At 40.5% G+C, this 18698-nt stretch overlaps 1 protein-coding gene across 1 annotated transcript in view; it reads right to left on the bottom strand.

The window, feature by feature from the left end:
* PTER (phosphotriesterase related) overlaps positions 1–13915 on the bottom strand; it is a 34073-nt gene extending 20158 nt beyond the window's left edge. The window contains exons 1-2 of the mRNA XM_042945000.1: positions 13419–13915; positions 11809–12074 (exon numbers count right to left, since the gene is read on the bottom strand). Coding sequence (XP_042800934.1) covers positions 11809–12074; positions 13419–13910 — 758 coding nt within the window. The 5' untranslated portion in view covers positions 13911–13915. The remainder of the gene's footprint in view (positions 1–11808; positions 12075–13418) is intronic.
* Between the last annotated feature and the right edge of the window lie 4783 nt (positions 13916–18698).

The raw sequence follows: 18698 nt of genomic DNA, 5'->3' as shown, positions 1-18698 counted from the left end.
AATATTATTACGCTTGATGGAGTCACTGGGTTCCCTAAGTCTATTCTCATTTTGCAAAATTTTTTTCTCTTATCTGTTCATCTTGATTACTTTCCATTACTCTGTCTTCTAGGTCACTAATTCATTCCTCTGATTCCTATAGCCCGCTGTTTATTCCAACTAGTATATATTTTTAAATTTTATTTATTGTGTTCTTCATCTCTGATTCATTCTCTTTTATCTCTTTGTTAAGGATCTCGCTGAGGTCCGCCACTCTTTTCTAAGTCCAGCGAGTATCTTTATGATCATTACTTTAAATTCTCTATCAGGTATATTATTTATCTCCGTTTTGCTCAGATCTCTTGCTGTAGTGTTGTCCTGTCTTTTTCATTTGGAACATATTCCTCCGTCTCTTCCTTTTGTTTCACTCTCTGTATCTGTTTCTGTGTCTTGGGAAAGTCAACTATATCCCCTGTCCTTGAAAGTAACGGCCTTTTGAAAGGGCTTGTAGTGTCCCGTGTTGCCCGGAGCCCGGCGTTTCAGGAGGTGTCTCCTATATGCGTTGCATGTGCCCTGCTGTTGTGCCCTGGCTGCTCTCTCTCTCAGGTCAGCTGTCTGCAGAGGCTCTCTTTGCCTCTTGTGGGCAGTGTTTGGCCCCTGGCTGGCGTGAGGCATGCAGTTTTAACAAGGTGCACACCGGGAACCGTGGCTGCATGGACAGGGCACACTGTTTTAACAAAGTATGGCTCGGGCTTCTGCAGGGCCTCCCTTCAGGCCGCTGCCCCTGCTGCCGCTGATGCCAGGACCAAGGCCCCACAACATGTACCCGTCAGGAGACATGGTGTTGGCAAGGCTTGCAATGCTCTTCTGGGGGAGGAGACCCCAGCACTGGGACTAAAGCAAGCAGGACTGGGAAGAGCAGATCCACTGAAGAACAGGTGGGCATGGCTTGGTGTAAGCGAGTGAGGTGGCCAATGGCAGTGTCACGCTTGTTCCCACAGGTGGTTGTGTGTTTATTCTGGGCGGCAGGGTGGGAAATGGAACCTGACAGCCCCTTTGTTCCTGAAGGGGTCTTCCTGGTGATCCCTGCCCCTCTGACGTGCTCTGAGATGGGTAAATAGCGCTCCCTTCCCATTTGCTCCAGGCATTTTTCAAACTGCCACTTCCAGGCTCTATCTCGATGGGCTGCTTGTTGTGCTGTCTCTTTAAGGACAAGGAGTCAGCTTCCTATCTCCCTTTGGTTGTCCCAGAACTGAGTCCTCTGATTTTTAAAATTCCAGGCTTTAAATCCCTCTGGTTGTAAGAGCTTACAAAAGTTGGCCCCTCTTGATTTCAAAGTCAAGTGTTGCAGAGATTTTTGTCTTCCCTGTACAGGCTCTCCCCACCCTCCCCAACATCGTCGTTGTCTGTTTCTCTCCCCTCTCCACGCTGATGCCTCCCCCATCCCCTCAGGACAGCGAGTCCCTTTTGTTCCACACCATGCCTCCATCCTTCATACCCTCTCTGATGTGGTCTCTTCTCTACCTTTAAGGGTAGAGTTCGTTCTGGTAGTCTTTGGGTCATTTTCTGGGTTATTTATGCTGCTGTATTATCGAGTTGTATTTGTGGGACCAGGCAAGCCTCCTACTGACTAAGGCAGATTCTTAATGTGTGATTAAGAATTGCCTGCGGTTAGCAAGTATAATTTGTTATTTCAGTTAAATATTTCCCAGAAACTTTGGTTTCACACAAACTCAAAACCGTCAATTATTAGGGTGCATTCACATGAACACACTTGTTTATTCCGTATATGAATTTTAAAGATCACTTATCTTTTTGTGTTTTAAGGCATTACTTTTATAGCACAGTCTTTTCAATGTTAGAAAACCACTGGGAATGAAAAGCAATAGAAAAACAGTTCAGATTGTTATGTATTAATTGTATTCCCCATCACCTACATCTGAACGAGCATCTTCCTCCTGCCTGGTTCCACACCATGCAGAGATATTAAATGACATCATAGAAGGAATGACGTCACACTTTCAATATTATGACTTAAGGGTAGGCTTACGCAAAAGGAACAGATGGCTGCAAGAGAGAAAAACCCTTGTTTAAATTAGACTAACACCAGAAGTTGGCTCTGAATTGCGAAATGTAATTAAAACTTTATTTTAAAATACATTTCACAGTTTATATACCCTAGGAAGAGCTTTTTACCATATGAACTTTCCAGCTGCCACCTAGCACAAAAGAGGTTGCATTTTCATGTAAGGCGGTCCACAGTTCAGGGAATGATGGTATTGAGAAAAGTAAAGATAAATCTCATAGACATGGCAATCCTATTTGTTAAAATGTCACATTTCATGGGAATGGTGTCAGAGTCATGAGAAATTACTTTAGAAAAAAAAAATTACTGGTAGAAGCTTTGGGTGGGTATAATGTACTGGAGAGGATATCTGACCAATGCCTTCTTTGGCCCTGACGTGGGCTGATCTGCCCAAATGTCTGTAAAGAGTACAATTTGGGATACTCCACAAATACCAATTACCAGCATTACTTAATTGCATTTTATTTGGCATTACTCGTGTATATTAAGAAGTTCTACCATGGGGGAGGGGAAGGAAAAAAGAAAAAGTTAGAGAGGGAGAGAGCCAAACCATAAGAGACTCTCAGAAACTGAGAATAAACTGAGGGTTGACAGGGGGTGGGAGGGCGGGGAGGGTGGGTGATGGGCACTGAGGAGGGCACCTGTTGGGATGAGCCCTGGGTGTTGTATGGGGACTGATTTGACAATAAATTTTGTATTAAAAAAAAAAGAAGTTCTGCTACATTTCAATCTGTCAAACATTTGTCTGCACTTTGTTTTTTTCTTATTGAATAGGTCCTGCAATGAAAAGAAATCCATGGTAAACAATAACAGGGGAGGAATGCACATAATGCATTAAGGGTTAGAAGTAGTTTTTCTTAACCCCCTTTGACAGATGAGAAGGACTTGAAGGCTTCAGTGACTTTCTCAAGACCAAGCAAATAAGTGCTGTTGTCAGAACTAGAAATTAAGTCACATGATGCCCGTACCCCATTTCTCCATTGTCCCATGCATAGAATATAGAAGAAAATAGATACACACACACTGATGATGTAGTTACTTGCCGATATCCTCACACAATGGTAACCTGATATCTGTTCGGTGTTTGTGTTTCTGTGTCAGTGAGTGCTCCCTACAAACCAGTGTAGACTTTTATATAAAATTCAGCCCCAACCATACAAGTTATGTACATGTGGCCATAATGACATGCTTTCAAAGCATCTATTTTTTTTTCTTTTTTCTAGCTTTTCTTTCCTGTCATCTGCCACAGAGATAGCAGAAGAAATATCAGAGGACATTAGCAAATTTTAAAAAGGGGTGTGTTATTAGTAAATATTTCCTTTTTAAAAAAACTGTCACTTGCTTGTCAGGCCTCTACTTTGTGGCCTGAACTGTTTCCTTTAATTTTTCACTCCATGGTAGGATCTGAGCCAATATGACTAAATAAGTTCTCTTTACTATAAATAATGTGCACAATGTATATACTATCCAATGTGTGTACTCATTCCTCTCAGGCATGCTCTACTTATGCACATAATGCATGCATATGCATAATGCTAATAATAAACTGTTAAGAAATACAGCATTGTACACGCAGGATTCTAAATGTTATAAACCATTTCATGTGCATAGCATTCCAATTGTTCTTTCTTTAAAATGCCGTACTATTTAAGTATATAAGGATGTTTTGCTCAATTTAAGTTTGCAAAACATTTGCCTGGAATTGTTTTTGAATGGTTTCACGTTAATTCACTAGGATTCCTAGGAATTAAAAGTGTACAGTTCCAAGAATCCCAGATAATTTTTTTGTGGCTTTTCAAAGGCAACCTTAAGGTTAAAAGTCACCATAATTATAATTCAGTAATCATTTTTTTAATGTTTATTTGTTATTATTGAGAGACAGAGAGAGACAGAGCATGAGCATGGGAGGGGCAGAGAGAGAGGGAGACACAGAATCTGAAACAGGCTCCAGGCTCTGAGCTGTCAGCACAGAGCCCGATGTGGGGCTCGAACTCACAAACCACGAGATCGTGACCTGAGCTGAAGTCGGACGCTTAACCGACTGAGCCACCCAGGTGCCCCATAATTCAGTAATCGTTTTGAAGGCAGAGAATATGTTGTTCCCTGCTACTTTCCACTGTCTGGTACATGGTAATGAGGCGCTCAATAAGTATTTGTTGACCGAGTGAATAAATGAATGAATGCAGTAATATTCTACCCTCTTACTTCATCTAATTAAGTGCATGAAAAAATATATCAAAATTGTAACCTATAAAGAGGTGAATCTGGCATGAATAATCAGAGGTACGAAGAATAAAATGTGTTATTAGCCCATTCCCTGAGCTCTCCCTTTTCTTTCAGAACCCTGGGGTCAAATTCTTCTACCTTCCACAGGGAGCAATTTTCAAAGAGAGAGGTGGGCTATTTTCCTACACTTGATTATTATTGTGCCCCTAATCAAACTCTGGGCCCTGGATTTCCATCAAAGTTCTGTGGTTTGTTAGATAGATAACCAAGTAGAAAAATGATGGAGGCATAGCACCTGTCTTTTGCCCTCCCCGGGACTCAAACTTTAATCAGTAAATAGTTAGTACCCAAATGCCTTCCAGCCATATTGCTTTACCCAACTTTCACTGGTAATGAAAGAATGGTGTTGTCACAAAAATACCTACAGCTACTCTATAGTACATTAAGGATAAAATTTCCTTGGAGATGAATTGCAGAGAGACTATCCATGGGGTATCCTCTTTAATCACATACACCAAATATTAGACCAGGGGCAGACACAGGGCTGTGATTACATGCCAACTGGAAATGTAGATAGAGTTTCAACAGGGAGTAAAATTATACTAAATTATTAAAAGGCATAAAGCCTTTGTGGATTAACAACCCAAACAGGAACACTTAGGTGCTGGTGTTATTTTCCAGTAACTGTTGACTTTGGGTGACTATAACTGTCAAGGACAGCCCCCTGCAGTGTTCCCTAGGGCTAAATTCACAACAGTCCATAGGCGCATCCACAGACCCATATTTCTTAAAGAGAACAGATGGTTAGGGGAGGGCCTAGACACCGAAGCAGATTTATCTTGTCAGGTTGTTATCTCCAGGTAAATGACCGTAAGCAGGTCACAAATGGTCACATGACAACAATGTGGTTCAGAGGTGTCCTGAGGTGTCTGCCATTCATTAACTCTTCCCTCTCAGGGTCCCAACTGCTCCTTTTGGATAGGTAGATAACAGTTTTGCTATTGTTGTTGTGTTGTGTTGTATTGTGTGTGTGTGTGTGTGTGTGTGTGTGTGTGTGTGTGTGTAAACATACATTTTAAGATAAAATGCCTTATGCATGAATGCTAGTGAAGATTTATATCCCTTCCAAATATTTCACTGCTTTAACGTGATTGTGTCCATGCTGGAATATTTTATTTTGTATTCTGAAATGATAGAAGTCTTACCTCTAAGGGGATAAATGCACCAATTTTACGCGTGGTCAAGGCTGAGCGCCAGTCCTGGGGGAGACCCCCGTGTTCTAAAAGCAGCCACAGGGCAGAGCCAGTGCCTTTACTGGTTACCTGGCAATCAGAACAGCTGGTGGGTTCAGAACCGTCTCTTTTATGCCTAAAACGGCATGGTGGGAGAAAGGAATGATTCTGTGTTTTGTTCCGTTTTGTTTTCCTGGGAGGCCTTGTTTTCAGAATGCTCTTCTTTTTTTGTATGTTGTCCGTGCATTTTGTTGCAGGAAATACATGCTCTTTTGTGATTTGTCCCCATTATGAAAGCTGCCCTTTCAGTACAGATCAGATTGCGTGCACAGCCCAGCAGACCTCAGAGAGTCTGTGAAAGGCTGACCTAGTCAAACGTCAGCCTGGCAACTGTCTTGCTGTGAACACCCACATCAGAAAGCTAAAGTTGCCGGCATCTGCCTCCCTGATTATTTTTTTTTCTGTTACTTTATTCCGTTTGTTTTTCTAAATGCACTACTTTTTCTGAAGCCATTTTGCCCAGTTGACTCTCACTGAAATGTTCTTACTTGTATGTATTTCAGGCACTGGAACCCTGCATAGTCCCTAATATAGGTACAGAATGGGTGGCTGTTTGAGAAATGGTCTCAGGATTTTCTAGGATGCTCTGAATCTGTCTGATGCCAGGCCAACCTCTCAGTTCCATCCTGAGCTATTCTAGAGGGAGGCACTGGGATGGCAACCCCTGAAAATCAGATAATGTACCTTTGTTAGTTAAAAAAATACAGACATATATGTATATACATATATACATATGTACATATATATGTTGTTTGATTTTATGAGCAAAATTATCCTACTGTCCTAGGAGTTAAGATTTATTTCACAATTTCCAACAAAAGCTAACTTTCTACTAGGGCCAAGCATAATTTTCTAACTTACCTACATATCTAACTATAGAGAGAATTAGAAAGATTCTTCTTTACGAATCACCATAAGGCAGTTCAAATAGTATGGCGGACTAAATGTTCAGAGAAAGCCTCTCCAGCATCGTGCATGTAAAATACTGAATATAATGAAAGGGGAAAAATAATCATATTTTTAAATGCTTGATTAGGCTGGTGGGGAAGTAAAGGACTTTCTCATGGTGCAGGAACAACAAGGGAGCAAAGAAACTGAGAGGTAAGGGGAGACCTAGAGTGTTCATTTGCCTGGCAGGTGGGGGAGAGGGGTAGGTTAATGGACCAAAGGGAGACAGAGCCCAGCCTGGATAAGGCAGGAAGTAAATTGGAGAACACAGTTCCCATCGGTACATAAAGGGAGGGCTCCCTCACCCCAGACACTACCCATGTGGGCAGAATAGGTAAAAACCTGGTTCACAGAGGGAGTCTTTGGTGATATGCCTTTCTCAGTATTGTCTTCTGGTGAAAGGGAAGCAGAGTGAGAAAAAATGTCTCCAGTGAGAATCCATAACCACAAGCCCACACTCACTGAGTTTAGGGGACAGAATTCATAGAACCTGTGTGGTTCGAAACTCTTCAAGTCAAAAGTTTAAGCAGTCACACACATACAAAAAATACTGTATGACTTGAATGAGGTACCTGGAGTCATCAGATTCATAGAATGGTAGGTGCCATGGCCAGTGGGGAGTTGTTGTTCAATGGGTACAGAGTTTCAGTTTTGCAAGATGAAAAGAGTTCTGGAGATTGGTTGCACAACACCGTTGAACTTTATACCTCAAAATGGGTACAATGGTAAATTTTATACTATGAGCATGTTGCCATAAATAAACATTTTTTTTATTTACAAAAATTGAGTCTAAAGTAGAACGGGATTGGCAATGCCCCCTAACTGCCTATAAGAAACGAATAAAGCAAACAAACAAACAAATGGGAAAAAAAACCTTCTAACCTAGGACTCATAATAATTTCCAAGGAATCCAAGATCACAATAACATATTTTTAATATGAGAAAATAACCTCACATGAATAAAAGCCAGAAGAACCAACAAACTATAAAATCAGGCCTTAGAAATTAGATTTATTGATTACAAGCTAAATATGGTATGTTTAATATTTTTTTAATTTTTTTAATGTTTATTTTTATTTTTGAGAGAGACAAAGAAAGAATGCGAGTGGGTTAGGGGCAGAGAGAGAGGGAGACACAGAATCCGAAGCAGGCTCCAGTCTCTGAACTGTCAGCACAGAGCCCGATGCGGGGCTCGAACTCACGAGCTGTGAGATCATGACCTGAGCTGAAGTCGGACAGTTAACTGACTGAGCCACCCAGGCGCCCCATATGTTTAATATTTTTTAAAGATTTAATTGTAAACATATTGAAGGAAAAAGAAATTATCAGAATTAACCAAGCAGATGTAAAAAGTAAACAAATAGAACTTACAGAATTTTTTTTGAAAAGACTACGGTTTTAAGTTTTATGTTCTTATTTTTTTTAAGTTTATTTATTTATTTTGAGAGAGAGAGAGAGAGAACAAGCTGGGAAGGGGCAGAGAGAGGGAGAGACAGAATCCCAAGCGGGCTCTGCACTGTCAGTGTAGAGCCTGATGTGGGGCTCGAACTCATGAATCGTGAGATCATGATCTGAGCCAAGATCAAGGGTGAGACCCTTAACCGAGTGAGCCACCCAGGTACCCCTATTCTTAATACTGTAAACCAAATTGATAGGCTAGGCAACAGATTGATTTTGCTGGAGAGGGAAGTAGTAAATAGGAAGATAGAACTTTAAGAAAAATAGTTCAAATATGCAAATGGATGGAAATATGAAGGAGATGTTAAGAGACCTGCAGAACAGGTAATAAGATCCTACATATATCAAATTGGAGTTTATGATGCAAATAACCAAGAAGATACAGATAGAGTGATATTCAAAGAGACAATGGCTAAAGTTTTCCAGAAACAATGAAAACTACATTTTCATATCCAGGAATCCCAAGCATACGCCATAAAAAGAATTTCACACTGAGATAGATCATAGTGCAAATACAGACTACCAGAGACAGGTTAAAAACAGAAAGAAAAAGGCACGTTACTTCAAAGGAAGCATAATTAGATTCAGCCGACTTATGAACGGCAGTACCATATTTCAGTTGAAAATGGAATATCTTTAAAGGACTTAGAAAAACTAACTTGTAATTAGAATTGTATATTTTAATTAATTATGATAAATTGCCTTTTCTATTTGATTACCTCTTATGAATGAAGGAATGAAGGCATTCTCAGATACCTATATGCTAAGTTTTTATTACCAAAACAGATACACATCAAAGGATCTTCAAATGATTTACCTTAGGAAATTCAAGGATAAAGACCTGAGATGTAAGAGCAAATGGTGAGCAAAAAAATTGCCAACAGAAAGGCAAATCTAAATATACAGTGACCATCAATATGTCTTTATGATAGTAAAATCATGCCTAATCACTGGGATTAGAAAAAGAAAATAGACACACATTCTGGAAAAAAAAAACAGTATAAAACTTAGATGGTAGATGATTGAAATTGAAGGGTTCTAGGGTCTTTGTCTTACCAGGAAGGTTGGTAAGAAATTTATTATATTTAAAATTTGATATGTTACATTTGATACATGTTACATTTTCTATCATAACCACTGATAGGATAGAAATAGTATATATACCTTCCAAAGTATTAAAGGGGAAAGATAAAATACGGAGGTGAAAAAAATCAGTAAAAGAAATCAAGGAAGAATGACATTAACTATGACAAAAAGAAAAGGTGGGGTAAACATTTTAGTAAACATGGTCAATGTATGTAAACTGAATTTTTCATATAAAAGAAGAGACTGGGTAAAATCCCAAACCCAGCCACATGCCCCTTATGTAAAACACATCTAAATTATAAAACTAATACAGAAAGATCAGTATAGTCGCACTAGCATCAGATAAAACAGCCTTTCAAACAAAAAGCGTTACTCAAATTACTAGAGATAAAGCAATTCAATATACATTGAAATAAATTTCAATTCACCAGGAAGGTAAAAAAACTTGTGACAGCATAGCTTCAAAATACACACACACACACACACACACACGCGCGCACACACACGCAATCAGAAGCTAAAAATCCACTGTAATAGATTTTAACATACTGCTTTTTGTAATCAATCAGTTGGGCAGTCACAAAATCAGTAGGAATATACAATATTTGAACATAGTTAATTTAATAACTGTAGTCTAATGGACCTATAGAGAGCATAATCGTAGCATGATACAAATGTTTTCAAGAACCTAAGAAATATTTATGAAATTTAAAATTTATCTTGCTTGTTTGCATGACATACTTCACATTGTTTAATGAGTATTAAAGAATCATCTTTCTTGATTAGAGACACTACATATGTTCTGTATCATCCAAGGTAACATGATCAAATACATTATTTTAAATTCGCATGAACCTACCCTAGATCTCATGGCACATGGTAGAGTGAAGATTCAAAAGCAGGTGTCTCTGGGTCCAAAGAGTCTCTTCTTCATACTATGGTGCACTATGTCTGCGACGGGGATCTAGAAGCATCCCTGTATTTTATCAGTATGACCAGAAGAGTTTGAAAATAGCCACGTATAGGGGCGCCTGGGTGGCTCAGTCAGTTAAGCGTCCGACTTAGCTCAGGTCACGATCTCGCGGTCCGTAAGTTCGAGCCCTGCGTCGGGCTCTGGGCTGATGGCTCAGAGCCTGGAGCCTGCTTCCGATTCTGTGTCTCCCTCTCTCTCTGCCCCTCCCCCGTTCATGCTTTGTCTCTCTCTGTCTCAAAAATAAATAAACGTTAAAAAAAAAATTTTTTTTAAATTAAAAAAAATTTAAAAAAAGAGAAAATAGCCATGTATGTACTGTTCTTGATACTAACCCAGTTGCCAGGAAAATTGCCTTTACCTTGATGTTCTCAGTCATTAATATTGGCTTCTCTATTCTGCCACAGCTATAACTTACTTTTCTCAGCACAGGCTTTTATAATATTTCTATTAAGTAGAAGCATTGTTTCAGTACATTCTGTAGGACTGTGAGTTTATTAAATAGCTGAATGCCAGGTGTGATTATGAGAATTTACCAGTCTGTTGATATGGCTTTATTCCAATATACAAGATAGAAGTAATTGTAATGTATTATTAGTCCCATTTGTACTGTGTTAATTCCTTAATCAATTTAATTCGTTAATCAAAGGCTAATGTCTAGCCTTTGCAACACTGTCAGGCCTTTTCATAAAACAAACTGTAGTCAACACCTGTTCAGATAGTCATTTATTCTGCTTGCTCCTACACATCTAATATAATGTGTTGGGGGTTGAGGGGTGGACTCCAAAAAGATCTGTCCATGTTTTAACCCCTGCACCTCTGAAAATGATCCTCTTTGGGAAAAGAGTCTTTGCCGTTGTGATGAAGCGAAGGGTCTCGGGATGAGATCATTCCGGATTATCTTGGTAGACACTAAATCTAACGATGTGTCCTTCTAAGAAATGAAGAGAAGACACAGACAGATAGGAGGAAGCCATGTGAAGAAAGAGGCAGAAACTGAAGTTATACGGCCGCAAGCCAAGAATGTCTGGAACAACCCGACAATGGAAGGAAGAAGGAAGGTAGATTTTTCTCCTGGAGGAAATTTTTCCCCTCCAGGGAAAGCCCTGGAGGCTTTGAACAAGTACAGTCCCACCAGCACCTTCATCTCAGAGTCTGGCCCCCAGAACTGTGAGAAAGAAATTTCTGTATTTTAAGTCACCCAGTGTCTTCTAATTTGTGATAGCAGCTGTAGGAAACTAAGAATACTGCCAAACAATTCATTATACCTATTACTATCACGTTTTCTAATTGCATTTGCAAAATTCAGAGGATTCAAACCACCAGTCACAACAGCAAACTTGAATGTTTACATTTATGGTTTTTGTCTCAGGGTGAAACCATTCACTTTCCCTTCCTTCTATATTTGCAGAGAAATTTATCCCCCAGCTGACAAATACTGAGCATGTACAATTGGCACCTACTGTAATATCAGAGACAACGTGCATAGAGACAGTTATTATGAAGAGCTGGGGAGGACTCAGTAAATTAAAAGGAATTATTTACACAAAATACCTAGGACACTAACAGACCCAGAGTCGGGACACAAAAATGGCAGCAACGACTTTTATTGGTGTCTGTTGTAAAACATTATAAATACTATCATCCAGGTAGTTAGTGGTTTTCTCTAGGTGATTAGTATTTCATTAATCTGACGATACTATTTATTTGATCATCCATAATCATCTGGTGCCTTGGGACTTATTTGGAGATAGTCTGCTTACCTATCAATGTGGGACATAACCGTTTTGGAGACGTCTACACCTGCTTCTTGCAACACTCGGATAATCTGAAATGGTGCGCTTGGATTCCTTCCAGGATGAATAATAACAGGACAGCCGAGCTGAGCCTGAGCATGAGCTGTTGCCTGAAGAACCTTCTTCTCACTCTCTGCCAGAGGCCAGGAGCAACCAATTTCTCCAATGACCCCACACTTGATGCTAGTTCCATCAGCTCCATGGAGAATTTCATTAATGAGGACATCAGTAAGCTAAGGAAGAGTGGGAAAGAAGATACTTTACAGATTGTGGAATTTATCAGCCCATAGTCACCACAGTGTGGGAATGAAATTTAATCATTTCGTCATTCGTGCTTTAAAAAATCTGCTTGACATCCATTCAGCGAATACTGGCCAATGAGAAAGGCCAAGTCTCAAATTCCACAAGTCATTCTAAATCAAAGACTCAATAATATCTTACTGTGATTATTTCACAAGAAATTTGGGGCTTTAGAAAGCTATAGGGAAAAAGATGTGACTTCATGCAAGTACATTCAGATGAGAAAAAAAAAAAACAAACTGTAATTTAACCTGAGGAACATCTAGAGCGGAAAAAGACTGCCCTTGAACATACGTCCACTGTATTAACTGATTCTTTAGTCCTCCCTTATTTATGCAGCCCTTGGTCCCATACAGCATAGGAAATTCACAGCACATGATATTAATATCATATTTTTTGGTTCATATGTATATTTACTACTAAGAGTGGTTGGAAGAATGTATGATAGCTGACTTCTGAATAGTCTTCAAATAATAGACATATAAAAAGGTAAAGGGCTGATTGGAAAATAATGCAAATAAAGCTTTGAAATATGAAGATTTTAATAATTGACTGATTCTTTGCAAACACTATGGGTGACATTTCTTGCCTATCAAGCAGATAATGGAAGACACGTACAAATGAATACAGTATGTATAAACACATTAAGTTACTATCACAGAAAGAGAGCACATGTATATGCAAAAAAGACTTGTGGTTAATTCTTTCTTTTTATCTCTGAAAGATTTACTTCCTTCTGCCCATTCTTGCCTCAGATCATATGATAACAAAAACAGGAATGGATTTTCTTCCACCACCCCTCCTGTTTTGTAAAAGAAGGAAACATATTCGCAAATGCGCCAAGTCTCTGCCTGCCAAGTTTCACCCTGCAGTGAATTTTTATTGCTGGTTATTATAAAATCCAACAAGAAAATCGAGGTTACATAACTGAAGTTTATAATGGAAAAATGAGGTTTACAAACAGACTGTGGCACCACCACTGAGCACAGACACAATACATACAAATCTAAGCGTTCACACTTTGGGTTTTCCAGTGACCAGTGGGTTAAGAGCTCCTTCCTTCACACTTTTTTTCTTCACGAAATGAAATGTTCCTAATTTGGGTCCCAACTGGCAGATGCCTTTGCTAGCTAGCAAACTTCTGTAGCATGCCCAGCTACCTCTGAGTCAGTGACATTCTCCAAATGTAGGTGACACACAGGGGTAATCCGACGTCTGGAGTTCTGGCTTTTCTGAGTTTACGTGCAAACATTGCTGAACAACTTGGGGCTTCTTACCTGTTCCACTGACATGGCTCTGGTGTCTGGAGAGTGAGTTGCGTCCACATAAAATCCAGCTCCAGATATGATATGGACGCCGGTCTCTTCGGCAAGCCACTTCAAAGTCTTCACGTCTCGGCTGATGCCAACAGTAGTGTTCTCGACCAAAGCCCCTCCACCGTTGGCTTTAAAATACAACAGTTCTTCCCTGATGGCTTCCGTCTCCTGATTCAGCTGAAGATTCTCCTTATGGGAATAAGGGTTCTTTTGAATCCAAAATAAATTTTTCATCATAATAGGTTCTTCGGAGGTAGCTTTGTAACGTGGAGGAGGTGGGTAGTAACAGCAGTCAAAGGTCATTGTCAAATGTTCGTGGGTCAGAGTGCAGCCCAGTTTGTCTGGCTCTACCAGGCCCAAAACAGTTTGGACTTTCCCACTTAAGGAGGACATTTCTGATGATACCAGGAGATGCTCTGAAAAGAGTGTTTTCTGGAAAAAAAAGAAAACCATAATCAGAAAATTTAACACACACATAAATTCTGTCCATAGGGGATGGGAGGCTGTGAATGTATACCCGTGTAAGAAAAAGAATCAATGAGACTAGAGATATGGTCCCATTTATCACCCTGCCAAAGCCAGAGTCAGTCTCTAGTAAATTGTGTAAGTTCACTGCAGCCTTAAGTGACATGCATGGTGTTAAATGTCCCCCGGCCACTTCCACTGGGACTCCTCTGCCTGATTTAATCCCATCCTCATCTATTGAAAATATTTCTTGGTGTTCAGCTCACATTTTCCTTTTGCTTAATTTCATCTCATTAGTCACAGGTACACACTCTTGGTCAATTCAACAGTAATCTCCATCTAAAAAAACTCATAACCAGTAAGTTTTATCCAAACCAGCCTTGTCTCCGAACTTTTTGTCATTTTTTTCAGATAAATTAAATATATACTGAGGCTACTGATCATCACTAGCCATTAGTATTCATTCACTATCCACATGAATCTACTATCAGACTCCTGTTGATGGTCCATCACGTGCCAGAAATTGGATATACAAATATGCATAAGACAAAACTCTCTGACCTTGATGATTTCACAGACTCCCCCCCACCGCCGCAAAAAAAAAAAAAAAAAAACTGGGGGGAAAACACCTAGGTTCAATAATAAAAAAAAACAAGAATAAAAACCTCTTCGCTCTAGAAGTTTTATTGTGTCTAGGGCACATAGAAACATTTCAAAAATCATTAAAAGCAAAAATCCTTTGTTATAATGAAAGCAACTATAATTTATTGAAGCTGAAATTTGCCATCCCCCAAAAGAGTAAATACCTCTCCACTTATCCTATTTACTTTCATTTGTAACACATACTAAGGATTCACCAAGTTTCCATCACTGACAGCAAAAACCACAGTTCCGTATGTTCCCTAAATGAAGGGATTCTCTTGGAAAGAAGAAGGCACGACTGAAAGTGTGAAGACAAACACCTCCATGGCCAAGAGCGAAACCCCTGCCAGAAACAGTGGTCTACACAGACCGCCAGCCACACACATTTGGAGGATGGTGACAAATGGACTGGGAACCAGGTAAAAGAAAATGCCTTTGAAGCTCTCAAGCTGTTTCTTTAAAAGACATTCTGAAATCATTTCCCCCCACCCTCCACATCCCTGCCCCTTTATCACTTTTCTTATCTATAAATTAGAATTATCTATAAATTTATCACTTTTCTTATCTATAAATTAGGAAATCAATGCACATTTCCTAGGCTATCCTAAGGATTCGATGAAATGAGATACCACAGGTTAAAAAAGACCTGTAGACATGGTTGGCACAGCACGTGGCCAACAAGCAGTGGCTTTGCGATGCTGGTTCTAGGAACTATTAGGTAGTCCCTAGGTTCTTTTTTTCCAAGTCTTTGGTTAGAGAGGAGATCATTTGGGGGAACAATGGGTAGAGGACAATTCGCAGTGGGTGTAGTACGTTCAAGAGACACGGTGAAAAGAGACCAGCGTGGGAGAAGAGGGAGCAGCGAGCTAAAGGCAGCTTTATATCAAGCCATTGGAGCTGAGGGGTTTGATATATATTGGCCTATAATGTGTAAATAATTGATTTCGAGTGTTTGGCAGAGAACTATAGGATGTGTGGCTAGCATGGCCATTCGTTTTCGTTAGGTAGCACTCTTCTGCAAGCCAAACTTCTAACCTCTAAATAATTCACACGGTGACAGAAGCTAGCTGCCAGTCACTGCACAGGGCAATCATTTTCATCGATGATGTCTAGGACCCCACTGTTCAATGCCTTATTCCCTGTTACCGAATGCAAGGAATACATAGCTAGTTCTTTCTGTTGACAAAATCACAGTTCCACTAATGATCGATTTCATTTTCCATAAGGCTTAATTTGTTCTTTCCTTTCTTCTGACGGTCGGAGGCCAGAAACTTGGATAAACTGATAAAACACCGTCACTGTCTTTGTGTGTCAACTATACTTCGGTTTTTTTAAAAACATGGGGAGGGGGAGAAACCACTATCACTTCTACTAGAAAAGTACCACACAGCATGGTTAATTGATACGGATTTGAAAGAGCAACGTTAGTAAGTTTCAAGCTCGCAACCTGTGAATCTGTGAAAAAAAAAAAATCACTTAAGAAATGTCATCTCTCGTGGGAAATTCCTCAGGCAGAACTAGTTGGTGCTTCCTATGATCACAATGTAACCCATGCTTAAAGGATAAGAAATGACTAAAGAACAAACCAGAGCTGCCACTGCTCTAGGCTGGAATGTGTCTTTTAGTGGGATAAAATACGTATGTGGCAGTCATGATTCCCATGAGGCTAGAAAGCCCTCTCCTACGAACATTCAGCCTGAAAGTCGTTCTCTTCTCAAGGTAGAGACAAGGGGCTACCACTGGCCTTCCGCCATAGAGAGAAGAGTTCACAGATTAAGGAGGAAGGTTCTGGGCAATGAGAACTGCCAGCTCCCAACTGTACAGACTGGAGGGACCCCCACCAAAAAAAAGCAGGCTTCAGGCATTTTGCAGGGCATCCATGGGAAGCTTCGGCATTGCACACACCTGCAACAGACGGTAGTGGGAAAAGAGACAGAGGAGCTGTAACATTTGCCAAAAGCTTTGTTGTGCTTCGGAAGTGAAATCTGAGCAGAGACACTGACGCGACTCCTCTGCAAATCCTGTCACAGCCGGGTCAAAGGAAATGAGCCTTCTCATTCCCACAGGTACAGAATCGGATAAGAACGCAAGCTTTAAAGGAAAAAAAGAGAAAGAAAAAGACAAGAGCAGGGGATCCGTGCTATAGTGCTGAACTGGAAATCAGAGACAGTGTGTAGGATGTGTCATTTTTGAAAACACATACATGAATTAACTTTTATAAAATACAGAGCAGATTTGCCAAATTGTTGGAGATTTGGTGGTGGGTGGGTAGTTTGAGGGCGATTTTAGTTTGTTTTCCCCAAGATTTTGCTACACCTATTTCACCCTGATCGTTATACTTCATTTTGATTTTTCTGTCTCCTGGAGTTGAATGCTCATTTCAGTTACATTCCACATTTCAGAGGGTAGGGCTTCCTGAGAATTTCACATATGAATGAGCTTCCTGTAGATCTCAGAGACTCATGCCCTTTCGGGGCCCCTGCTGTCACTGGTCCTAGACCCGGCTGAAGGTTCCTGCCCTGCAAGTTTAGACGCATTGGTTAAATTGGCAAGTGATGTTTGCTGCACTGATTCTCAGCTCACTTCCCCAACAACTGTGCAACTTCCGATCTCTATAATAAATCTTTATTCCCTGATCAAACTCCCCCTGATTAAAAAAAAAATGGGAAAGCATTTCCAAGCTTTATGCAGGAGAAGATATGAACTGAATACAGGCAGCCCTGTGGAGAATGGACGAAGGGGAGCCAGTGTGCCTGCTGAGACCCACGGGGCATTGCTAGAACCTGGAAAAAAAATCAGGTAGTGGCTGTCTGAGAGGACAGCAGTGGAGATGGTGGGAAAGCAGAAGCAGCAGGAGGTGCTGGAAATTTCTAACCGGACTTGCTGATGCTGTAAGAGTATCCTCCAAATAATGGGCTCCTCAGAAAAAAGTGCCGTCTGGTGCAAATATGCAGGTGCTTCTATTTTTTTATGGTTTGTGTGGCACAGACCCGCAGCACCCTACAAACATTGCACTTAGGGCTGACATTTGATTTGTCATCGAAATATGTATGTTTTAAACCACATAATATTTCTTAAAGCTCGTTTGAATACTTCATCAAGTGCAGTTTAAAGCCTGTGACCTGTCTTCTCGCAAACAATATCGGTCTGGTGGCTGAGCCGTGGTGACACAGGATTTCCTCCCCATGCACAGTACCTGTCTGCTTGCCCACATCTATATGACTGTGTGGCCCTATTGCATGGAGGCTTATAACTTTTCATATTAAGCATTGTCAAAACATCAATAACTCTACCTGCGTAAAGGGAAAGAAATCCAACCACTTCAGTACACAGAGGAAAAATGGGACCCAGCGAGTTCTTCAGACTGTGACATAAATAAAACAGAACCACTCGCAGATACAAATGAACAGCCTTGAATTTTGCATTCAGAGGAAAACGGTGGGTTTCATTCCCAAGCTTTTTTTTTTTCTTTTCCTTTTTTGCCCTATTTAAGGAAGTTGGGGAGCTGATCTGAGGATATCTCCAAATCCCAAATCCCACATATGAAGATGGTGATGGAGATATACCCAAGAGGTGACACTCCTGGAAAAAGCCACTCACAGATGGGTGTGCCTGGGAAAGATTCCCTCCCCTGGATCAGCACAGGCCTTCCTGGGCCTGAGCAACAGTTCATCTAAAATGAGACGTCAGTTCAGGGGCACCTGGGTGGCTCAGCTGATTAAATGTCTGACTCTTAGATTCGGCTCAGGTCATGATCTCACGGTTCGTGAGATCGAGCCCCTTGTCTGGCTCTGCACTGACAGTGCAGAGCCTGCTTGGGATTCTCTCTCTCCCTCTCACTCTGCCCCTCCCTCCCCTGCTGTCTTTCAAAAATAAATAAATGAAACATTAAAAAATGATAGTTCAGTCCAGTAATTATTAAAGCCAGAAATCACTTTGGGCTGCTCAACTGACAGGATGCGGCCTGTGGCTTAATTGACTCTCTTTTTAAAATTTTTATTAAAGAACTTTTTTTAAACTGTATTTTTGAGAGAGAGCATGAGTGGGGAGGGGCAGAGAAAGAGGGAGACACAGAATCGGAAGCAGGCTCCAGGCTCTGAGCTGTCAGCGCAGAGCCCGATGGGGGCTCGAACC

The sequence above is a fragment of the Panthera leo genome, chromosome B4, assembly GCF_018350215.1.
Source record: "Panthera leo isolate Ple1 chromosome B4, P.leo_Ple1_pat1.1, whole genome shotgun sequence".
Lineage (NCBI taxonomy): Eukaryota > Metazoa > Chordata > Mammalia > Carnivora > Felidae > Panthera > Panthera leo.
This window is presented reverse-complemented; position numbering and strand designations above follow the sequence as displayed.